Consider the following 24,870-nt stretch of genomic DNA (forward strand, 5'->3'; position numbering starts at 1 on the left):
GACATTATGAAAATATTAGATGTCCTTTATGCTATAAAATCTTAATACGAGGGACCTTAAAAAAAAAAAAACCCCTTTAAAAGATGTGTACAAATAATATTTTCATATAATATTATGGGTGTTAGTAGATGTCCATTACGGTCATTTTAATTAAGGGTATAATTGACAATATTTCATTAAGTGTGTGCATTGAGATAATTAGGTATGTGGAAATAGAATTTCCCTCCAAAACTAACTTTGAAAAAGACACAAATGACCCTGTATGTTAAGATGTTAATTAAAATAAAATAAAAATGTAATTAAGAACTAATCTAACATATAAAATATAATTAAGAATTGATATAACAAATAAAATATAATTAGTGGAGTAATTGATTTAAAAATAATTAGATTAAAATATAAAATAAATAATAATTAAAGATTAATCTAAAATATAATTAGATTAAAATAAGATTAAAATATTAAGAATTACAACAAATAATTAAATATTTATGATTAATTTGATCTAAAATATAATTACATTAAAAGGTTAATAAACAATAACTAAAATCGACCATCCATTCTTAATACACACACACACACACACACATATATATATATATATATATATGTGAATCTACTATTTTGTTCATACATATTACATGTGCATATATAATTATATATGTATGTAAATAATTTATAATTTAATATTTGATTAAATTAGTAAGTAGGTTAAAATTTTAAAGATTAAGAAAAAAATCAAAGTTGCGTAACTGAAAGTATTTGATTTAGATTTTTTTATTTTTAGTTTGATCTTTTATAAATAGAATTAGATGTAGAGAAAGAATAGGAAGAGTATAATCGTCTTTATATCATTACAGTTAACGAAGGTAGTATTGCAATTTAGTTCAAAATTACATGAGAATTATGTAACTATTCTTTATAATAAAAAGAAATAATAAAAAAAGGATAAAATACAACACGATCAAATCATAGAGAGATAAAATAAATTTCACATTTTTATAAATATGAGAATTCTTTCTTTTCAAACATCATCACATGATACATGTTTTATAATTGCTTTTAAAATACGACTTTTAAACACCATTTTGGTATAATAAAACTTTGTCCTATGATATATATGGAACAAAATTTTAGAAAATATTTTTTTCTTTTTTTTGTGCAAAGTGACCCTGACCTCTTATAATGATTATTTTGTACTTTATTTTAGGGAATATATTTTGTGCGGAGTGATTCTGGCCACTAAAGAAAAGATATTAGAAAGACAATAATAACTGTAATTCTCAATGATTTAAAAGAGTCTTGATGCATTCGAGTGACTTCAACTAGATTGACTTCAGAAAAGGCTCAAGCGCCACCCCATCGTAATCCTAAGTTCGAAACTAAAAGGTAAAGAGACTAACTCTCATAAGTGTTAATTTAACAATTAACAACTGACTTTCACCGATAAAAAAAAATTCGAAACCAAATCCACCGACCCTTGTTGCCTTGAGTATATATGTTTAGAATTGATAATTGAGATCATGATTATTGTTCACATATATAGAATGATGGTTACGTTTTTTTTTTTTTTTTTTTGGAACTGCATGATGGTTATGTTGTTACTACCATTTGGTACCGAAAATTAAGAATTTTGGAAATGAGATTTTCTTTGTGCTCTTATTTTCAAATGCAAAATGAAATTCTTAAATAATTATTTTTCAAATTGTCATTACTTGTTTAAATGTATTATTATATTACACATTATCTCATTTCATTCATTAATATTTTTCAGGTGAGCTGTTTGAGAAAAACTGATTGTGTCTCGACCTCCTTAAGATGTCCATACATTTATTCAATTTGTATAATTATTTATTAATAATGAGATTCCATCATTAAAATATTGAGCCTCGTATACATGTTACAATTAGTTACCATTTGGTGTAAAATGTCTTTTTATGACCCGTGATTAAGACTAAAAACAAATTTTGTGTTTCTTTTTATTATGGCTATTTTGACGTTGTGAATGAGTTGTAAAGGTTTAGTGCACTGTGGGCCAAGACCAAGACCAAGACACATAGTTCACGGCCAGTCATGCTCTCAGATTTGCGCTATGCACTCTCACTTCCATCTAAATTTTGTGCTTTTACACAAAGTAAGCTTACATTCCATCAAAAATTCCCAAAAATCATAGATAATGCACAAGATATACATTAATATCTTTTACACAAAATATGCAAAACTCACGAAGACCCAAATTCACATGAGAAATCTATACTTGAAAAACGCACCAGATTCACCAAAAATGTGGCACATAGCCTATTTATATTGATAATAACTGTAATATGTACAAAATTCAGAAACAGCTATACAATGATCTTATTCTCCCCGCTCTGCTATTTGTCCGTAATCTCATCTCTCTCTCTCTCTCTCTCTCTCTCTCTCACACACACACACATTGTATTTCACTCAGCGCGGAAAAATCAACCAAGTCGACTAGAGCTCTGTCATGCAATTAGTCTCTAGAAGATTGCATTAGCTCAAACCACTGCAGTAGGTAAATGAAAGACCAAAAACATTGCATCAGTATTATACAAAAGGAACATCAAAATCTACAATAAGGCAACACAATAACCTGCAATATATTTGAGCACTGCAGAAACTTACTTGTCTCAATAAATCAGCAAGGGTTCTAGGAAGTGCTTCGATGTCCCTCAGGACAATGTAGAATGGGAACGGGAATGAGTCTAGATACTTCAAAGATTTTATATTACCACCCTCAAATGATGCTTCCTGGAGGCCCAAAAAAGCATAATTAAATTTTATGGCACAAGATTTGCTCAAAAAGTAGACGAACACAAACAATACAATAGGATAAATAAGGATATATACCACGAGGTCCATTATGGACTCCTGAGGGCTATCCAGAAGCAGAAATGCTACCATACGCTTTCTAGTCAAGACATCCCTAACACAGCGCTTCAAATTTTCCTGTAATTTGATTTGAAGAAATATAAGAACCAGTGAAAAAGTACAAACAAGTTCAAACCATAGCAGGAGGTAGTGACCTTTAATTACTGTCGACCTATGTTACATGGCCTTAGGTACGGGTTCGTATCTAGAGGTTGGACAATGGGTCACATTTTCATATTTTTTATGTAACATAAAATGGTAGTTAGGTAACATACAGTATCAAAAGGCATATTACTCATTTTATAGCAATTATATAACAATCTATACATAAAATGATAGTGTTAAATACAAATAGATAAGTGTCAGATGGAAGGCATCAGACACATCCCACACCCTTGTCCAAGTGTCAAGTGTCAAACATAGGTATTTGATTTATTTTGAAGAATCCATATAGCATGTTGACAATTTGACAAAAAGAAGTACCTTTTCATGGAACCGACCATCAGAGATGATCAAAACAAGCTGTTGTAGAGGATTCTGTCCGGAAGGGAGTCGTGCATTTGCCACTGCAACATCCAGCATATTGTTCACGTACTTCAAGAGATCAACCATGGGTTCATCCGCGATGGTATTTTCTTGCTTAAAAGTCAAGCTTGAGACCATCTGTGTAACAGTTAATCAAATCTCAGACATTCATCTTTAAAAAAAAAATTAATCGCATGGAACAGTTCATGTCAATAAAGAAAACAAGATACATGTATATTCCAGATGCCTTAGGCAACTTATATATGTACATGTATATATATATATTGGAAAAAAATTCAGACCCACAATTTTACCTACAATGACATGACACGTTATGTGTCAACTTTTGATTTGCCACAAACTCAACCATGTAAGGCCCAACTCCCCTTATCATGTCATTGTAGGATAAATTGTGAGTCTCAAACATTTCTCATATATATTCACTTGATGTTCTGAAGAATATACTAACCTTGACCCCAACCTCTCCAGTGAAAGGCCGATCAAACTCATGGAGTAACCTAATGTTTCCCTTCGTTCCAAAGCGTGCAACAGCCACATTTCCCACTTCCAATTGAGACATGGCACGGCATACCGTCACCAAAGCTTCAACAGCAACATCTCCACAATGAAACTCTGACATGCTGCGGGAATCATCCACAGCAATGACAACTTGGTAATCACGTTTGTTGGGCCGGGTACGCCTTAGCCATATCTTATCTTTCCGATAATGGCTTGCAATGTACGGAATCACCTGGCAATTGCCAATTATGAACTTACAATTATTCTTTTTTCTTTAAAAAACAGTGAAGCCCGTAACTGAATGATAAAATAATAATAATAATGTTTTTTTGCTTACCTTCTTCATGTTAATCCTTTTTCCAGTCTTGTAATCCCCTTGGAGCTTGCTAGCTAGAGTGGGTTCCATGACCAGACGCAACTGTTCAGACAACTCTTGAGACAACCTGGTTGTGCGCAGTTCATAGCTTCTCCAGAGAACAGTGGCATTATCTCTCACATCATTAGGTATTGCCTCAAGATTGTGAGATTTCCCTAGCTCCTTGTCGTGCAGGGAAAGTTTATCAAGTTGGTCTATGTCCTCAGCCATGTATGATCTCTTCAAGGACACCAAGCTGCCTGATAGGGAATGATCACTCTTGTCATGGCCGTGAATTTCTTGGGATTCCTCCGGTGGCTCCTCTGAGTCATGGATCTCCACCTGCCCCTCAATCTTTTCTGTACGATTCGTGACCAAAGTTCTAATAGGGCGCGTTTCAGAATCCTGCTTTTCAACTTCCATCTCAGTAAGGTCTTCTCTACCCATGGTTTTGCCGTCTTCATCAGGCTTGTCACCATTGATGTTCTTGTCCATCTGTTCAGATGTTGCAGATCCCAATGCCTGAGCTGTTCCCTTATCAAACTCCGCAGCATATCCATACTCATCTGCATCCTCATCTAGCATATCATCTAGAGATTCTTTGTTGTTTTCCTGAAGATCAACAGTCACTTTGACTCTTTCTTTCCATTCCTCAAGGGCATCACCAACATTACGACAAGGGTTTGGTTGGGTTTTCTGAGATGATGAAGGATCATATTGAGGCAACTGACTTTGTGGTTGATCATCACTTATTTTCCCACTCTGTGAAGAGTCATTTACTTTGATTTCAATCTCGGATGCATTTTGTAGGCCTCTCATAGGAGCAAGGTCATTCTGACTGTCACTTGTATTAGACCACTTTGCTTCTTCGGATTTGGATGCAACATCTCTTAAATCTGCTGCAAGTGAGTCACCCTTTGGCTGTGTAGCAGATTCAGCATTTGGTGGCACATGGTCAATAGAAAGGTCAGAAGTAGATGGTTCGAACACATCTTTTTTTGCCATCGCCAAGTCCATCGCTGTAGCCTCTTCTTTAGTATTCCCCACATCATCCCCTTCAGCATTTCCACCAGGTTGTTCAGTTTCTGCCTCTTCCAGACCTTCATCCAGTGACTCGTGCTTCTCTTCCTCACCATTCTTATTTTCATCAGACTCATCAAGCTCTTCTGGGCCATCATCTTCCATGGTATCTGCGCCTTCCTGTTCATCCATCTCCATATCTTCAGATCCTTGATTAGGCTCATCAACCTTCAACCCCATTTGATCTGCAAAAGCTTCTTCTTTGTCCATGTTCATATCTTCCACATTCTCAGAATTGTCAAGATCATCTTGATTTTCATTCTCAGCTTCTTGCTTGTCGAGTTCATTGGGATTAAGCTCTCCAGCTTCATCAGCAGGAGTGGCAGAATCAGAATCTTCCTTTGCTCTAAGCTCTCTACCACTAGAATCTGTGTCTCTAACTGATGGACCAGATTCATATTTCTCTTTTGCATTATTAGGGTTTTCTTCATCATCCTTATCCCAAAGTTTCTCATCAATGATTTCACCATCATCGCCAGTTTCCCCCATTGCAGACTCCAGCTGCCCATCCTCATCATCTTCATTGTTATCATCTCCAGATTCCTCGCTAACACTGAATGTATCAGCAGCAAAATCCTGTTCCATCTCTATACCTTTAGCATCTTTGCCTGGAACTTCATTTAAGTCATCTTGTTCATCATTCGGCTGCAGAAGCATTAAAAAAAAAATGATTATGATTTATGAACCATGTCTTCATTTATCAGTTAGAAGATATATTGCTAAAATTTATATCTGCTATGTAGTCTGAATCCATACCTTTTCAGAAGTCCCAAGGAGCTGAGCTTCGTCATCTATCTGATCACTAACATCATTCAGCCCTGCACCCTCACCCATACCCGTTCCTTTTGCATCTTCAGTTTTATCATCCTTAGATTCCTCTTCTTCATTACAGATCCCAAATCCTTTGGAATATAATGAAGCAAAAATGTTCGCAAGCACATGAGTTACTGCAGAGACCTGTTATTAAATTTAGACAGAGATGCCCGGAAGTCAGAAATGTTTAAATACAACAGATAATTGTAATTCAGTAGTAAATAAGAACAGAATCATGACAACGATAGAAATAATCATAGTTGTCAAATCGGGATTCGTATCGTGAATTGAAATGGCCTCGTACCGAATCGCGAATCGAATCGAATCGAATCGTGAATCGTAAAGATTCGGTCACTTTTTCTAAATTACTTAAAAACATATAACTACACATTTAAATGTTAAATATATCTTATGAATATAAAATATTTATACTTAAATCAACAAAAATGTTATTTTGAATGATAATCGCGTAATTTAATAGGTAAGAAGTTAACAAAGGTTCCTATGTAAAATCACTATCTTACCTTTTTTTTTATTTTTTAGATATTTTTTATCAACCATTCTTAATAAAAATAATAACCAAATAGACAAATTATTAATTTCTAAAGTAACAATAGTTTACAACGATATTGATATTTGGACAATAAGTATATATACTTTTCTAAGTAAGAGTGAACAAATAATAAGAAAGAATTATTTAGGATATTTTATTTTAAAGCCTAAAACATTTTAAAAAGTATAGCTGACCTCACACATGTAATATTCAATTTAATAAAATAGTAATAGATAATTCATAGTGTAACTTTAATCTTAAATATCTTTAGAAGATATATTACAATTTTTTGAAGGGGAAAAAAATGAGAAGAAAAGTTAAAAATATGTTAGGTCTGACTGAATCTGATTGAATCCTATAAAAAACTCCATGATCACTAAAATAACAACAAATCATATATACATGTTGGTTATTTTGGTATTAAATGTTATTAGAAGTTGTATTATGTCATTTTCACTAAAAAGATGGAAAAAATGAGTCGAAAACAATAATTTCAAAAATTGCATGAATCGTAAAAAGTGAATCGAATCGTGAATCGATTGTGAATCGTGTGATTCACTAGAGATTCACTTCCAAAATAGATTCACTCATAGATTCGTATCGATTTTGCAAAAATTGCGTATCGAATCGTGAATCGAATCGCGAATCGTAAGATTCTGATAACAGAGGAAATAATCAATAAAAGTGTTTTGTTTCCTTGTTTGTGGTGGGCAAGCAGAGAGAGAGAGAATCTAACAAGCTAAGTAAAACAAAGAAAACCAAGCCAAAAAAGACTTTCAAATAATAAAATTTAGGCACTCCGTGTAAAACTGAAAAATCATAGAATTGTACGCACTGTCCAAGACATTGGTTTAATTCATATAACTATGTCAAACTAAATTTAACTTCATATAAAGTGAAGAGCAGATTTAGAGGTGAGCCAACTTACCATTCTATGAACGACTAGAAAATCATGCAGAAGACTATTGCTGAAGGTCAACATTAAGTCCAACAATGAATAAAGATGCTTTAAATGTGCTTCAACTTGAACACAGAGATGAGGGTTTCCTTTACCACAATGGTTCACGATCTTCCCCTAAGAAAAACACACCAGACGAAAGAGTAAATCAAAAAAGAGAGCTTTTTTTTTTTTTTTTTGGGGACTCCAAACAAAGTTCTCTCCCAAAAACAGCACAAAAATATAACTTACTGCACAAATAATTGCCTGGACTACTGCATCACATATGACGTCTAAATGTAGATCTGCTACATGTGATTCAAATTGAATCTTCCACATAGTAATATTACCAAGTGACTCGACAGCAGTGTCACTGCTATTCCAACAAACTATCTTATGCAATGCATCCACAATATGCTTATACGTTTCTTTGAGGGCTTCACTAAACTCAGTTTCAAGTTCAAAAGTTTTTTCTGTGGGAAAACTGGTGACTTCATCCTCATTGTTTGATTGCACAGCACAATTATAACCCTCTGCTATCAAGTTAACCTGCAATGTTAAATCAAGAACTTCCATCAATGTTAAATCAAAGGTTGTAAGAAGCTATTTTGTATGCCTAAATAAAGCTCAACAAATTGTTTAGCTAGATAAAGAAAGACTGCATTGGATTCTGAAGTAAACTATTCATTGTAGTACGTCTTTTCGAGTTGGAGAAACAAAATGAAAACTCTTCTTCGAAAATACATGTATGAATCTACTACCTTCTTCAATATATCTTCAAAACGGCCAAGCAGAACCATTTTAACTGATCTTCTATCCTCATCTTGCCGTAGGAAAGCACCAAGGTTCTCCTCAAACTCCTTTATCATACGAAAATTCTGAAAGACTAACTGTTCCATTTGTTTCGAAACAACACAAGGATGCAAAGATATTGCCAGTGAGGTTACAACTCTATCAAGGCCAATGAGGTAACAATCCAGTAAATCCTGTTGAAAAGTTTCCATAAGTAAGAAAAACGCACCACCAAAAAAAAAGAATAAAAGAAAAAAAAACAAACAAACCCACCAACCAAAATAAAAAGAAAAAGTTAAAACAATAGAGTGCCACAATGAACGAAATCAGCACCTTAGATTTCTGAAAGTCGGGAATAAATTTCTCAAGGAAAACGCGAACCCTATTTGCTGCAGCTTTGACACTTTGACAATTGTTCAGATGATTACTTTCAACTGCTTTTAGCAGCAAACATTCTTCAAGCAACGTAGAACACAAACTATCTAATAGTTGCTGCAATATTAAAAAGTATCGTTAGTGTTGCCATCGCAGGCTCTAGAAGGTGAAATTCCATAAGACACCATTTCCAATTCGAAGAGAAAGCCTACCTTTTGTTGCCACATGCAATTAAACGTGGCATGCTGGTTCTGGGCAAAAGAGAACTCGCTACTACTTACAGTATCAGAAGCAAGGGAGCCAGACAATAAATTTTCAAAAAGTGAGACACATTTCCTTAAGCACCCAAGATGCTCCGCAAAACTGTATGCAGCAGCCCGTTGATCTTGTTGTATTACCATAAGATGGTCAAGGAAAGAACCTGATCTGTTAACCTGCATAAAACATGAAATGTACATGCGTGTCAAGTACAATCTTACCAGATATTATAATCTCAATATAGATGCTTTTCAGACATGATATGATGACATCCGAATTTAGATCAATACATTGAACTCAAAATAAAGACACTGTCAACATTTTCTGCTAGTGTGAAGTGCAAAGGCTTATTGACTTGAGTGGAATTCGTAAGTGTGGAGTGCAGACAAAGGACTGGTCCAGCAGTGAAAATTAAGGGCATCCCTATCTGACAAGATTACCGAGGTCCCAACAATTCTCACTAGTAAGGGCTGCAATTCTCTTCCAAACCCCATCAGATTCCCAGCAAAAACATATAAGCGAAATAACATTCACCGGGCAAAACCTAGTTGGCTAGTCCCCAAAACTTGGTGCCATAAAATGCCCAATCAACAAGTGAAACATGCATGCAATATAGAAGCTCCGCACAAACATGTACCTTCTTTTTCATTTTTAATAAAATCTTTTTGTTGCTTATCAAAAATAATAGCATAAAATAAAAAGCTACTTGCGAGCACGCACACACTCAAACAATAAAAAATTACACATATATTCCATCCAAAATTCATGACAAACCAACTGCGGACAAGAACTATAGGAGCCCCGTGTCCATCAAAACCATCTTGAGCTTTAAATTTTGCTCCCACTAGAATTAGGTTGGGGTTGAATAATGAGTCTAGTCTAACGAAACCATGCCCTTCAAATAAAAGATGTACCTGTTCAAGAGTAAAGTCTTTATGGAAGTTCAGGCAAATCTGCTGCAGAAGGTGGACCGATGCCATGCTCCGAAAGTAGTATTGGTTTGCTGTTTCCCATTCCCTGTCCAAACTTTCAAGGGGCAAACCCAGATGCTGCTGGCACAGAGCAGCAAACAAATCCTTGGAAGACGGACCACCTTGTTTCATCAGTAAATGCTTCCTATCATATGAAGACTTAAGAATCCACCAATTTGATTGGTTGGATTGGAATTGATCCTATACAATGCCATCCAACACAGAAAAAGCAATCATCAGACTTGAAACAAGCAAACAATGGACAAAAAACATGACAGCTTACAAGAAATATGAAGGACTGAGCTTGAAGATTCAAAAAGATCGTTGGAAATAAAGTTCTCGTCAAATTTAAGACTAAAATCCATAGATTGAGTATGCTCATGTACCTCAAAATTTGTAGACCTGTGCTTAGACAAGCCACAATTTTCTAAAAGCTTCAGAAGGTCAGCCAATGCCCTCCTCTTTCCCAAACTCTTGTTTTCTTCCTTCCAAAGGTCAGAACAATCAATTGCAGTTCTGCTAATATTCTCAATGGTACACCACACTTGCTTGCTTTCTTCCTGGTATGCAATGCATGTAGACTCAGGTGTCCTCTCAAGGTGCAAGTTCTGCAAAGCATAATCTACTTTCTTCCTCCAATCTATAAACCATGTGGACCTGCAGAGAAGAAATCAGACAAAGTTCAGCAAGAGAATTTAACAGCACTGCAAAATACAGAATTGCAAAACAGATAAAGCACACCTGTCCTTATCTCTGGATAGAATCTGATCACATGCAACATTCAGCATCACCCTATTCTTGTCAAAAGAATCAGTGTGAAGTTTTGGACCTTGTGGCACAGATTGCGCTTTTATCCCTTTTTGTGGAGCATCTTTATTGATAATAAGCATTATGGGTTGTTCCAGTAAATCCTGTACCAATTAAATCAATAAACCAAGGATATCTGTATGCAACTAGGCTGGTTAAGCACTTAAACTTTCATATTGAAAATTCACAAGAACAAAGTGATGACAGATATCAAAAGAAACTCTGATGAACATAAACATCAGTGGCGGAGGCAGCAAATTATAATTGGGATAGGCTTCTCTCATGTTGGCCATCTCAAGTTGAGAGAGTGTTTGTGTTTGGTAGGTTGCTTTTGGAACCAACTTCAATGATCTGAACTGTTCACTTTTTAGGATTCATTGAGTAGAATATTCATGCAAAAAATCAAGAAGGTCAAATATCGGTAGCCATATGTTTGAATTAAATTTGTATTATAAAAAATAGATGGCTATTATTGAAATTATATTTGTCGTCCATTTTTTTAAAACAAATATGATTCAAATATATAGCTACTGATATCCAATCATCTTAATTTTTTGTATGAATATTCTACTCAACGAGTCCTAAAAAGTGAACGGTTCGGATCAGCGAAATCAGTTCCAAAATAGACTTACTAAGCCAGAACGCTCTCTCAAGTTAAGATGACAACTTGAGAGAAGCCAAACCCATTATAATTATGTGTAACTATATTGATACATTTTTCAAATAATACAAATAGGGCAATAAATCCACTAAAATTCTAAAGATAAAGCAAATTCAAAGCATGCATGTTTAGAATTTTTTGCCTGTACCACCCTTAACTTGAAGGTCACACAAACACGGTACCATAAGATTAGCTGAGTATATCTATATTAATGCACGTAATAATTGAATGATGAGAATGAACAAAACATATCCAATATGATACCGATACTTACAGTGTATTTTTGTATGAGCTTCCTAAGTTTCTGCCTGGTCCTTTTTGAACTTTCTATGGAAACATAACTCTCAGGTAGCTCCCACCGGCATAGCTTCAAAAGTTCTTTCAATTCCTTCTCGATACTTCTTCTCTTATCTTCTATATGTTCCAAAATTCTGAACAAGACGTCACCACCAAAATATTTAAAAAGCTTTTCACTTGGAAATAAATCTTAAAAGTTGGAAAATAGTGACAGAGAACGTACGTTGGCAAATATTGCACATAGAAGCCAAATATATTGTATAAAATCCTCACACTTTCCGTATGGCAAGTACTGCATAATGGAATACCAATTAAATCACTGGCTGAAAGAGAAAGGATTTCATAAAAGTCTAGCAGGCAACAGATTATAACAGAGCACAATGGCACCATTGTACTATCACAAAAACCAAAACCAAAAAAACAAAATATGCTTGAAGTACATATATATTTCTTAGAAGTTCTCTTTATATGGTTTCCTATTTAAACAGCTGCTGCCATACTTTGATTCTGGAATCTGTACCTTAAGTAAGACCCCCAGTATATACCAGTGCTGATTTGGCCATGGAAAGCAAAAAGAAGTTGAAGACGTTTTCTAAATTCACCAACAGTGGATGTTTGAATGAACTCCTCCAAACTGCAGGTTAAATTATCATTTATTGCTTGAAACATAGTGAATTCTAGTTCAACTCAAATTCAAGATAGATCTCAACTAAGCACATGCCTTTGGATAGTACATCTATTATATTCAGCAATATCAGCAGAATGTCTACGCTGTAGAACTGAATACAAAGGAAACCATAACTGCAAGAAGATAAAAATTAGAAGTTAATTAAGCAAATTTGCAAAATCTATTAACGGTGCAATAAGAGAAACAAGAAGAACACAGCAGCTTGATTATTTCCTCAAAAACTTGCTGTTTTCAATGATGAAGGCACACTTAGGAGCTTATATTCCACTCAAAAGGGTAGATTGAACCTTCCACTAAAACGTCTTTAAATATTCATCAAGAGGAAAAGAAATGAGTTTATCATCATACAGTGTCAGTTTCCCCAAATTATGTGTCAGTACTTAACCTTCACTAGTGGTAGCATGATTCCTGTGTTTCAAATCATGAGAAAACCTTTACTAGCGGTGGCATGGTTCCAGGCTATTACAATAGTTATTTTGGTGTCTAAGATATAATAGCAAATTTTCAGCTCTTAAGTAGGATTTATTACAAATGCATGTTTTTGGAACTGCAAACAGGTGCTAGCACTTTTTTAGTACAGAATTCAATCCGCTGATTAGCTTCCTGTCTCAACTTTTAATTGTTGAACTTTCCTGGCCTGATGCTTTGTCATATTGTTGAAGTTTTGAAATCGATTTCTAGATCATCCTCACAAATTTGATATGAATATTTCGAGTAAGGTCTAAACGCTTTTTGAGTGTTTTCACTAGAAACTAACTATATATTCTTAAAAAAAATAATAATAATAAAATAAAATAAAATAAAGGAGCAAATAACATACCTTCGCAGCATTAATCTCAAATTGAATTTGAACATCATCAAGCAAGGCAGGCCAAGACTCAAATTCCAACTTTTGCCATGAGGATACCAGGCTAAAAATCGGATCCAGTTCAGCTGAGTCAAAAAAAGGAGAGAGTGAAGAGAGAAGAAAATTGATAGCACAACCACAAAAGAACTCATGCTTACCAAATTTAAATGCTTACCAGAGAGCGGGAATTTTGAAACAGTTTCCTGTAGCACCCGCACCCTATTAAGCAGGAACTGCAAACCTGAAAGAGCCTTCAAAGAAGAAAGCAGCAAAGAAAACCCAAATTTAAGCAGACAGATGTTACTGTACCTTTAATACGCACAAGCTTTCTTTTTTTAAAAGAACAGAGGGGGCAGGGAGCCTGAGCCAATTGGTAATGCCTAATGTTTTAAGCACATGGTGTAACAGCAACATTGCTCATTGTGCATGTAGAAATATAATGTAAAGAGAAATAGAGAATTGTATAGATATTGATTGTATTATTAATTTTTGATATATAGATATGTTACAATGATTCCTATATATAGAAGAGTAGGTGGTAGGTGGAGTAGGTGAAGTGGAGGTGGTAGTGGTGTAGTGGGTTAGGTTTAGTGGAGTAGGTGAAGTGGAGGTGATAGTGGTGTAGTGGGTTAGGTTTAGTGGAGTAGGTGAGGTGGTAGTGGTGTAGTGGGTGGATTTTAACAGCCCCCCGCAAACTCAAGGGGGATAGGAACTAACCAACTTGAGTTTGGAGAGAGTAACAAAACAAGAAAATACATAAAAATAAAAGAGGATAGGAGACACTGTATGGTCGTGTCAGACCATTGGTGAAGACGCTGGATGGTGGTGTCATAACGTTGTAGAGGACACTGTATGGTGGTGTCATAACGGTGTAGAGGACACTGGATGGCGGTGTCAGACCGATGTAGAAGACAGTTTATGGGGTCATGTTGGACCGTTGTAGCAGACAATGTTGTGACAGTTTACGGAGTCTTGCTGGACCCTTGTAAAAACTAACCGGAATCAATGTCGGGACAGTTTACAGAGTCTTGTCGGACCCATGAAGGAGCTAACCGGAATCAATGTCGGGACAGTTTACAGAGTCTTGTCGGACCCCTAAAAAGTCGCACCCTCAAAAGGTGTGCCCAATCTGTCAAAAAAGGCGTGCCATCAAAAGGCGTGTCCAATCCATAAAAAGGCGTGCCATCAAAAAGTTGAGCCCTCAAAAGGCGCGCCCACTTCATCAAAAGTCGTGCCCGACAGAAAGCGTCGAGCCATCAAAAGGTGAGCCAGAGACGCGGCGAGGCACGTGAGCGACAGAGCGGCGTGTCGGCCGCGTCGTCAGTGTCAATATAAACCAATGCGGAGGCGGTGGAAACCAAACCAGACTGAAACCTCTGAACTTGTCATTCTGAAACAATCTGTAAATACTCTGTATCCAACCCTTCTCGGAAACACTCAGCAACCCAAAAAACATGGCCTCTTCTTCCCGTTCAGCTACCCAGAACATGGCCTCATCTTCCCGTGGTCTGCTCACTCTCTTTCCCGACCTCAATGAGTCAACAAGAGAGAGAACTGGTGCGGTGGCACTGGAACCTCAACCAAGCGCCCCGGAGTTTGCTCCGTTGAACTTTCCGATGCGGTCGGTGGAGCAAAGAATGGCAGTGCAGTCAGATGTAGAGGCCAATCAGTATACTTTGAAGTCATGTGTGGAAACCATGACTGCGGTCACAAACTTGTCGAACCGGCTGCAGAGTAGGACAAATGAGGTGCAGCAGTTAAACGCCCAACTGGCTCTGCTTCAACGCATGTATAAGGATGCGCGAGCAGAGATAAGTGTGCTGAAGGCGGAAAACAAGGAGCTGAAGCGGAAGGCCACCGTGATGTTCCGTTTTGGAGGTCCGCCATATGCTGCAGTGGAGGAGCAGGGTGTAGTGATCATGGCCAGTGGAGTGGGAAACACGGAGGCAACACCGGCAAGGGCCGCCCAGGACGGAGGCAAGAAGAAGAGACCGGCAGCAGAGTAGAGAAGGGATAAGGAAAAAATCCCGCCTGTGGATGGGTGTTTGTGTGGGTTGTTGTGTTTTTTTTTTTTTTTTTTTTTTTTTTTTGAATAAAGTGTTTTGTTTTTTTTTTTTTTTTTTTTTTTTTTTGTGGAATAAAAATAAAAGAAAATTTGGAAAAATCAGAAGTGGTTGGAATGGACATATAGATAGATATATATAGAAAATAAAAGATAGTTGAGGAAAGGGAGGTAACCCGGAGTAATAATAATAATAAAATGGGTATCTTGGAGTGTCCAATTGCAAGCAATTTACCATCCTTCGGTTTGGTTGCCCTTATATATTCCAGCGCGGCAGGAATGTCCTCTTCCAGGTAGTGATCAAAGTCCCAATCATACTGGACCATTAAGTCAAGTTGCTTCTGGAAATCTTCAATTGTTGTGAAAAACCGCTCTTGTAGATTAAACAACTGAGGTGAAACAGAACGCTGACTTTCTTCAATAATATTTACAAGCTTTTGACTCAGATCCCTGATTTGGCTAGCCACAGCAGAAGTTTGCCTTGCTTCTAACAAACTTGGAAGTTTTCCTCTTATCTCGTTAAAGCGTTCATATAGAAAAAAGTCCTCCAAGAGTCTTGATATTTGATCGAAAAGTTTTGCATACATAATTTTTGATTGGCCTTCACTGAGAAAGCCAGAGAGTCTTTCCGACAGACGCATAAAAGTTTCTGTCAACTCTGTCACTAGTCTTGATTCATCCCATACAGTTGCCATCCCTCTTGGGTCCCCTTTGACAACAGAGATATCAGAGTCTGCCTTTGCACTGGAGATATTGGTTGACTGCTGTTCTGCAGGAAAAACTCCATCAGTTGCAGTCACAGCAGTAGCTTCCATCATATCAGATATTGTATGGGCAGACCTCTCAATTTCTTTCGAATCTGATCCCTGCATGCTCAACCCAGCATCTCTAACCTCAAGGACCCATGTGTCAAATCCTTGACCACACATGTAACGGGCAAATGAAGACTCGGGAGAGAGGTCGTATCCAATGGCATTAGTTCCCACACCAGACAACAGCAACAGCGGATGAGGGAGGTGGTGGAAAAGTGAAGTAACCATTCTTTTGAGGGAGGTGGTACAAAAAATATTGTTTAGAAAAAGAGGAGTTGAAGATGAATCAGCCATTGAAGACTGAAATTAACAAATGGGTTTGCTTCGGCGAGGTGTTGAAAAACTCCAGCAGGCAGCGAAGGCATGGTTGCCAGCCGGCTGCCCGCCGGAAAGAAAGGAATATAGGCCTAAATCTTATGGCTCTGATACCATGTAGAAATATAATGTAAAGAGAAATAGAGAATTGTATAGATATTGATTGTATTATTAATTTTTGATATATAGATATGTTACAATGATTCCTATATATAGAAGAGTAGGTGGTAGTAGGTGGTAGGTGGAGTAGGTGAAGTGGAGATGGTAGTGGTGTAGTGGGTTAGGTTTAGTGGAGTAGGTGAAGTGGAGGTGATAGTGGTGTAGTGGGTTAGGTTTAGTGGAGTAGGTGAGGTGGTAGTGGTGTAGTGGGTGAATTTTAACAGTGCATTATAAGACTAAAGAAATGGGAACAACTAACATTACCTATTTTCATCAGATGGTATCTTATGTGGATTTCCCAATTTATCAGTATTTGCTTTTTCACAATTGTTCTTGCTATTATATTTTGAACTCCAGATTAACTTGTGGTCTAAAACCACTGCCATTAAGCAAATTGGTCCTAATAACCATGCAAACTTAGTCAAATATACTACCTTAGCCAGCGGGGTGCTTAGAGGAATAGCTAAAATCATTTCTATCACATCCACGATTTTCTGAAGAGCAGGATGATCATCCCATTCATTCAAAAGAAATACAATTCTCTGTTGAAGAATTGTGACCAGCTCCACCATCTTAACCATCACAGGAGCATTTGAATCCTAGACACAATTAAAAAAGGAAAAAAAAGGTTAAGGACCAAACGAGTTTAAAAAGTAAATTGTAAAATACATAGAAATAAAGCTTGGAAAACCTTGTAAAAATTATATGCATGAGCTGATTTATGAGATGAATTTAATTTCTGTTCATGCTCCAAACAAAGGCGGAACAAGTGTTCAGGAGCAAGTTTAGCATCCAAACTGGACAATAGTAATCCCTCTAAACCTGGACAAAAAGACATCATATGAAATATGTTATCGTATGAACAAATTACCGCATATCACTCAGATGAAAGTTTTAAAATTAATCACCATTAATCATTCTTATTCCCAGTCCGTAGGAGTCTATGAAGGATGACAACCGATCTGCTTCAGAGACCTTTAGAATTCCAGGCTGCTTTGGGGACCAGAAATTAGAATAAAAATAGTGCATGGTATAAACCTCAGTTTGAATACAGAACACACAAGCACATGCAAAGAAATAAAAGAACTGAACGTGGCGTAAGTTTTAGAAGGCTACAATGATAGAAGCAACAAAACTAAGATCTGAATATATATAGCTAGCATAGAAATAGCAAACAAAAGGTAAGTGGCAGATATATTTGATTTGACGTTTATATCAAATTAGAATTAATATCCTCTGTTACAAAAATGATAAACTCAGTGCAAGAAACATGTTCACCGTATTAGATTCTCAACACAAAAATCAAAAGACCTTCCAAATTTGTAAAAAAATTTCCTTAGAAGTGACAAATGCAACCAATGCAAGTGAAGGATCAGAGTTTGGGCGTACAAACTACCAGGCTACCATACTAACATATATGTTTGTGCAACTCAAGTCTAACTATTCAGTCAGCAATCAAAAGAAACCAGCACTGTAACATACTTGTCATCTTACAAATTATTTGTTGGCAACTCTAGTCTGAGGGCCATAGGGGACTCTACTTTTACTCTTCTATTTGCCATCTGCCCAATGCATGGTCTTCCATTTATACGTAACTACTAAACTACAAAACACCCTTCACAGTATTAATGAGTTCAAAGCATCAGCAACATGCAAGTATGATTGCTTCATATGATGATTGAGAGAACATACTGTTTCAACAAGATCCATGGACCCAAATAGTTGATTGTGAATGTGCACCATATTGTTCAAGATGGAGTCCTTCATTAAGTTCCATTCCTCCTCCAGAGTATCATCTTCCTCTTCAGCTTTCTTTATGGATGAAAAGACACTGTTAGAAAAACAACTATACACACACAGCACAAACACAAGTTATAATTACCTTTTCAGCAACTTTTTCATCAGAAAGCAATTCCTGCCATTCTGAAAGTATCTCATTTTCTAATGAACCACCAAGAGTTGATATGTCAATTTCCATTATGTTCTCTATCTTAAATGCACGAGGCTTGAACTTGAATTGTCGAGCTTCATGATCTTCTTTGGTCTTTACTTCAACTTTCATATTCATCCAAAGGCTAGCAAACTCATCAAATGTCTTATCCAAGAGCTGATTGATAAATACACCATATTAGTTAAAAGCCTTGATGCAAATAAATTTCTGGAATACTTTTGTTTGAAATCCTACAGAGGAGTAATTCTTACAACAAAAGATGCATTATCCATTAATTGGGCCTCAGCAATAGAATGCGCTACACGGAGAAGAATGTTGTGATGTATGGAAGCTTTCAGTTGCAAGTCTGAGACCTGTTATCAATGGGAAGTATTTGAATACACAGCTTCTCATCAATTCAGATAAAAGTCAAGCACATGGGAAATAGAAGAACCATGAGATACAAAGACAATATGCTCATGAGTCAAATTAAATCAGAACATGTATACAGGCAAGAAATTAAATCAAAGGAGTCACAGACCATCTTATCAGAATTGACATCTCTTGTCGAAGTAACCAAACTTTCCAGCAAATTCATATCCATTGCCTTTGTGTTCATAGGGAAATCTATATCAAATGAAGGAAACTTGGCCAACCCACAGTTGATCCTGACAGAAACAGCATCAGATGCAAAGCCTCTAGGAAATCTCATAAATGAATAAATTGTCTCCTGCCAGGTAGTTTTCAAATTTAGCAATTAAAACAACAATAACAAAAACAACCACTACCACCAAGAATGACGTGTAGTACCAGAACTATGTCCATATCATCCTGTCCAACTGTATCCAGAATTTTTTTCTGAATGGCACTTGATAGAACCAACGATAAACCTAGTTTCATTTCATATATTGCAACTTGAACTGGTTGAATTATATCGACGTATGCAGAATATTCATTTGATAGCCGATCAATGAAACGGGTTGCTGTTTCCTGATAGATCAAAAGATAAAATGGATGTCATGAATCATATTTGTAAAATTTTATAGCTTATTAACTGAACAGCATAATAATTTGAAAGGATACAATTGCATTAAGGAAAAAGTAAAAGGCCCATGTAATAACCAATTCATCTAAAAGTACAATCAAATAGTTAAAAATGAGAATTCAGTCAAAAACAGCTAATTTATACCTGCCAATTGCACACTTGGTCACTAATCTGTTGTTTGTCCATGCTATCAACATCTTTGATCAGACCAACAGAAGTTACAACCATTTTAAGAAACTCTTCACATTCATATTTTAACTTTACAAATTTCCTAGGATCAGAGCGGAACACAATCTGCGTGACGAAACAAAACTCATTAAGAGGGTGTGAAAAAAATAAAAAAAGAAGATAAGGATAAAGAAAAAAAAAAATTAAAGCTACAAGAGTTCTATATTAAAAAAATTTATAGCATTATCATGCAGCCAATTACTACAACACATTAGTTCACACTAAAAATCAAGGAAAATAGCTAGACTTTCCAGAATTGGATCCCCATATCAATTGGAGTGTAAATATCTAAACTTTATGGCCCCAATACCACTAATCTATAAGATATAATATATTTACAGAGAGACAGAGGTTGGGCTAGAAGTCACTGAACCTTTCGTTTAAGATTTTTACAATCAGCTTTGAGGTTTTCCAATGCCATTGTTCTTTGTTTGTCAGCCTCACCCCATGAAACCCATCCAGCTAAATAGGCACTCTCTTTCCGTACCTGCAAGAAATGACATGACAAGTGTTATTGCCATCTTCAAACATTGACTTATGACAGCAAGAGGAAATCATGTTTCATTTTAGCTGGAATGCATGCATGTGTAAGCTTCCAAATGCACATGCCACAAAGGAAGAAAGTTGGCATATGCAACAAGAAGCAAGCAGCAAGTGCCTCTGCCAATAATTTACCCCCTCAACAAACCAACTAACCCCTAATTATAATACAAGAACTTCGAGCAAGGACTAGGATTAATTTTCCCTTTCAAAGTCTACTAGTAGGGCACCAATTGGTTATCAAAGAAATATGGGAAAAGCAAAAGTTCATGCATGGCTCAAACATTTATATTCAGAAATTGTAACATTCTCATGGCATCAAGAAACACTAAAAGAAAGCCTTGCTAATTGAAAAAGTGGAGGTACAAAATTTGAATAAGCATACATATATGTTCTCCACTCCTTTCCAAAGCACATGCACAAACATGCATACGCATAAATAAAGAAATTACTTTTTTCAACCATTTCCACATTACACAGAAGCACTCCATATTAGAAATCCTAATCCATAAATGCCATAATGCATGCTTACACACCATCAACTTTTGTTTTAATGATGACCCTGTTTGTTCTTCACTTCCACAGCACACATGTTTCCACCGCAATAGAAAAGGGCAATCCAAATTTTCGCAGCAGAAACATATATGAGACAGAATTAGACTAATTTGATCACATGCTTATGTAAAACAGGAAACTGTAGAGGGAAAACATACCTCATTTTCAAGTTCAAGCAACCCAATCTTTTCGACCAACCTCAAGTGCTTGCAAGAGTATTTCATGGCAGGATCCAGATCATCAAAGGTAATCAAGAGATGATAACGTAAGCCTCCCAATCTTAACCATGCACACCCTAGATTATATACCAGGTCTACAAAAGAGACAGATGATAAAAATGTCGAAATGTCAAACATCATCAACAACTAAAGAGTCAAGTAATACTAGTCCCGTACAAAATATAATTATTTTCTAAACAAAAAATAGTTTAAAAGACAGACCACAAACTCACCAGTAGACGAGCATTGAAGATACAGTTCCCCAAGCACTGGCTTAATGAAGGAATTCACCAAGGAAGCTAATCCAAGGTGGTTTGATGATGCAAGCATGGAAAGCACATCATTTATGTTGTCTACCTGTAAACAGAGTTAAAAAGAATCAAACAGTTGACCAACAAAAATTTTGACCAAATGAGAGTAAGAAAAAATGCTTTTACCAATCATTCAAACTAGAGACTAATAAACTCTATAAATATGTTATAATTTCATTACAAATACGTGCAATAGTGTCTTACAATACTTGTCTAGGATAGAAACGTAAATGCAGTAAACAAACATCCATAGGTATGCTGCAAAATCTTATTGTAGGCATTTCACATACTGTATAATTTTTACTGAATTCGAAAGACTTGAAAGTACTTGCATACCGTTATCATATTTTTCTGAAAGGAACCAAGAAGAGACTTAATCACAGCATACTTATCAGCTTCAAATGATTTTCTGTGAGCATATATAATCTGGAAGCAGAAGAACATCATGAGAATGAAATTCAATATTTCTGTTCACACCAATGAAGATATATCTGACTGAAGAAGGAAAGCTACCTGTTGGAAGAGAGACCGAGCCACAGATAAAAGAAAAGCTTGTACATTTGTAACAGGTGGACAACTTTGCCACAAATTACATGAAGCAACTCTAATTTTTAAGCAGTGCATGGGATAATCCTTGATAGCAGATGTACTTTGCCTGATTTTAAAGATGGAAGAGAAATGAGAACAAAAGAAGTTCGACACTGCAACACATTTTAAATCAACAGAAAATCCTTGCACAAAATTCAATAACAAGAAAATATATATGACTAGAGAAAACATTGTCTACTAGTTTCACTGTTTAATAAGTTATCCACAAGAGCAAGCAACATATCAACACCACATCATGACAAACATCTCAATTAAATAATCCAGCTTCTGTCCTTCAAAATTTCATGGTGACAAAACATAACAGCCACTTAAGAGGACACAGAATGAGCACTTTCACAAAGTGCAGATAATTCAATATGACAAAAACCATTAGACAATAAACCATAATCCACAAATAAGGATGGCTTATAAGTTCCCATTTACTAGGTTGAATTTATCAATCACAAAATATATTCAACCTTGATAAAAAATATAAAAAAAACCAACCAGACATCAAACAGTTAACCACTGGATCTTCTGTCAAATAAACAAAAATAAAAGAATAAAATAAAAAATAAGTAGATTAAATGAAAAAAAGAACCAACAATGAACATCTAAAACCAATTATCTTACAGAATGTGGTCAACAGTTGCCATTCTCACAGGCTGGAAAAACATATGAGGTAGTTTCATTTCAAAATCATCCATCCTTGAAAAGTTCTGCAAGATGAATACAAAGACAACCAACAGGGAGTCTGGTAACAAATTTCAAAGTCATGAACAAGTAAAATTTGCTACATTGTGATATATATATATATATATACCTTGAGCAAAACAGGCTGAATGATCCACAAAGAAGAGTGCCAACTAAACCACATCTCAAGCAAAAAACTAGCAATTTTTGCATTTCCTGTAACACAAGTGGAGTAAGCAATTTAGCATTTAAAAAAATACTACATACGCCTACAATTAAAAAAGTATTTAACAGACCTGCACTAACTGATGTCCATGCATCCAGTGTCCATAAAATTTTTTGATGAGGTAAAAAGTCAGTCGGAGGTCTTGATGAGAAGCTCAATGAAAAATTCAAGGTTGGTTCCAAAAGGACGGACAAATTGGACAAATCCTGCAATAACAGAAAAGAGAACAAACCAAGATGAATATCATCAAAAACTAAAAGAACTAAAACATAGCAAGGAATAACTTGGGTTACATATGTGCACACAAAATACATGTAATTCAAATATTTAGCTATGCACAGAGAATGATATTTTAATAAACTTCAAGGTGAATCCTACTCCCTGAAGAAAGTTAATGACAAGAAATATCCCTAAAAATAGTTCAGGTGCATCTCTTTATCAATATTAATTCAGAGAGATTAGGTCTCTCCCCTAAAATTCTGCTGTAACATTATCAAAAACAAAAACAAAAAAAATTTAATAATAATAATGATTATGTTGTATTCTGATTCTGCTATATCAAGGCTTATTCAGCTGTGACCTCTCACCCAACTACCTTTGGCATCTCATGATCAGCATGTAATTGTATCAAAAAGTGAAGTGCAAACAATATTTACCTTAGATTTCTTTTTCCCCTTTTTTGCAATGTATCAAGGCTTATTCAGCTGTGTAAGAATTTATGTATTATTGATTGATATATGTTGTTGTGTTTTCATTACAAATGGTGAATGGCTCATTATATAGGAGAGGGTGAGTGTAGTAGGTGAGGAGTAGGTGAGGAGTAGGTGAGGAGTAGGTGGTGGTAGGTGATGGTAAATTGGTGGTAGGTGATGGTAAATTTTAACAGCCCCCCGCAAACTCAAGGAGGATAGAAACTAACCAACTTGAGTTTGGAGAGAGTAACAAAACAAGAAAATACATAAAAATAAAAGAGAATAGGAGACACTGTATGGGGGTGTCATAACCATGTAGAGGACACTGTATGGTGGTGTCATAACGGTGTAGAGGACACTGGATGGGGGTGTCAGACCGATGTAGAAGACAGTTTATGGGGTCATGTCGGACCGTTGTAGCAGACACTGTGTGGTCGTGTCAGACCGATGTAGAAGACAGTTGATGGGGTCATGTCGGACCGATGTAGAAGACAGTTTACGGGGTCATGTCGGACCGTTGTAACAGACACTGTTGTGACAGTTGTTGTGACAGTTTACGGAGTCTTGCTGGACCCTTGTAGAAACTAACCGGAATCAATGTCGAGACAGTTTGCAGAGTCTTGTCGGACCCATAAAGGAGCTAACCGGAATCAATGTCGGGACAGTTTACAGAGTCTTGTCGGACCCATGAAGGAGCTAACCGGAATCAATGTCGGGACAGTTTACAGAGTCTTGTCGGACCTTTAAAAAGTCGCATCCTCAAAAGGTGTGCCCAATCTTTCAAAAGGCGTGCCATCAAAAAGCGTGCCCAATCCATAAAAAGGCGTGCCATCAAAAGGCGTGCCCATGTTTTCAAAAGGCGTGCCATCAAAAGGTGCGCCAGACACACGGCGATGCACGTGATCGACAGAACGCGTGTCGGCCTCTTTGTCATGGTCTTTATAAACCGAAGCGGAGGCTGAGGCTTGGAAGCAGAGACAAAAACCTGCTAGAAAAACTCTGAAAAAACTCTTCATTTTCTGAGAGAGATTTCTGAGAGAGATACTCGGTAACACTCTGTTTTCTGAGAGAGATTTCTGAGAGAGACACTCTGTAACACTCTGTTGTCCAGAAAATGGCTTCGTCT

The 24,870-nt window shown here is 36.2% G+C and overlaps 2 protein-coding genes across 10 annotated transcripts in view; both read right to left on the reverse strand.

Moving 5' to 3' along the window:
- Positions 1-2,274: 2,274 nt before the first annotated feature.
- Positions 2,275-24,870, reverse strand: part of LOC114296624 (midasin-like protein) — a 66,852-nt gene continuing 44,256 nt past the window's right edge. For 7 of the 9 annotated variants that reach the window (XM_082908910.1, XM_082908905.1, XM_082908907.1 and 4 more), the window contains 38 exons: positions 23,123-23,258; positions 22,957-23,042; positions 22,767-22,852; positions 22,059-22,200; positions 21,882-21,971; positions 21,468-21,591; positions 21,175-21,329; positions 20,295-20,408; positions 19,838-19,987; positions 19,459-19,638; positions 19,190-19,378; positions 18,921-19,022; positions 18,601-18,825; positions 18,411-18,530; positions 17,627-17,711; positions 17,410-17,540; positions 17,153-17,317; positions 13,546-13,621; positions 13,344-13,456; positions 12,557-12,636; positions 12,356-12,469; positions 12,059-12,127; positions 11,813-11,969; positions 10,812-10,981; positions 10,457-10,727; positions 10,014-10,271; positions 9,054-9,275; positions 8,800-8,958; positions 8,436-8,660; positions 7,927-8,223; positions 7,666-7,812; positions 6,128-6,328; positions 4,274-6,016; positions 3,887-4,168; positions 3,376-3,555; positions 2,872-2,970; positions 2,647-2,772; positions 2,275-2,527 (listed from right to left, as the gene is read on the reverse strand). In XM_082908910.1, the coding sequence (XP_082765036.1) occupies positions 2,495-2,527; positions 2,647-2,772; positions 2,872-2,970; positions 3,376-3,555; positions 3,887-4,168; positions 4,274-6,016; positions 6,128-6,328; positions 7,666-7,812; positions 7,927-8,223; positions 8,436-8,660; positions 8,800-8,958; positions 9,054-9,275; positions 10,014-10,271; positions 10,457-10,727; positions 10,812-10,981; positions 11,813-11,969; positions 12,059-12,127; positions 12,356-12,469; positions 12,557-12,636; positions 13,344-13,456; positions 13,546-13,621; positions 17,153-17,317; positions 17,410-17,540; positions 17,627-17,711; positions 18,411-18,530; positions 18,601-18,825; positions 18,921-19,022; positions 19,190-19,378; positions 19,459-19,638; positions 19,838-19,987; positions 20,295-20,408; positions 21,175-21,329; positions 21,468-21,591; positions 21,882-21,971; positions 22,059-22,200; positions 22,767-22,852; positions 22,957-23,042; positions 23,123-23,258 (7,302 nt within the window). In that variant the 3' untranslated portion in view covers positions 2,275-2,494. The remainder of the gene's footprint in view (positions 2,528-2,646; positions 2,773-2,871; positions 2,971-3,375; positions 3,556-3,886; positions 4,169-4,273; positions 6,017-6,127; positions 6,329-7,665; positions 7,813-7,926; positions 8,224-8,435; positions 8,661-8,799; positions 8,959-9,053; positions 9,276-10,013; positions 10,272-10,456; positions 10,728-10,811; positions 10,982-11,812; positions 11,970-12,058; positions 12,128-12,355; positions 12,470-12,556; positions 12,637-13,343; positions 13,457-13,545; positions 13,622-17,152; positions 17,318-17,409; positions 17,541-17,626; positions 17,712-18,410; positions 18,531-18,600; positions 18,826-18,920; positions 19,023-19,189; positions 19,379-19,458; positions 19,639-19,837; positions 19,988-20,294; positions 20,409-21,174; positions 21,330-21,467; positions 21,592-21,881; positions 21,972-22,058; positions 22,201-22,766; positions 22,853-22,956; positions 23,043-23,122; positions 23,259-24,870) is intronic. The other 2 variants (XM_082908912.1, XM_082908909.1) reach the window with 1 other exon arrangement.
- Positions 15,159-16,936, reverse strand: LOC145813470 (uncharacterized). Its single transcript, XM_082908915.1, has one exon. The coding sequence runs from the start codon at positions 16,536-16,538 to the stop codon at positions 15,288-15,290; it is 1,251 nt and encodes a 416-aa protein (XP_082765041.1). The 5' UTR covers positions 16,539-16,936; the 3' UTR covers positions 15,159-15,287.

This window comes from Camellia sinensis, chromosome 15, assembly GCF_055761805.1.
Source record: "Camellia sinensis isolate YWXY chromosome 15, ASM5576180v1, whole genome shotgun sequence".
NCBI lineage: Eukaryota > Viridiplantae > Streptophyta > Magnoliopsida > Ericales > Theaceae > Camellia > Camellia sinensis.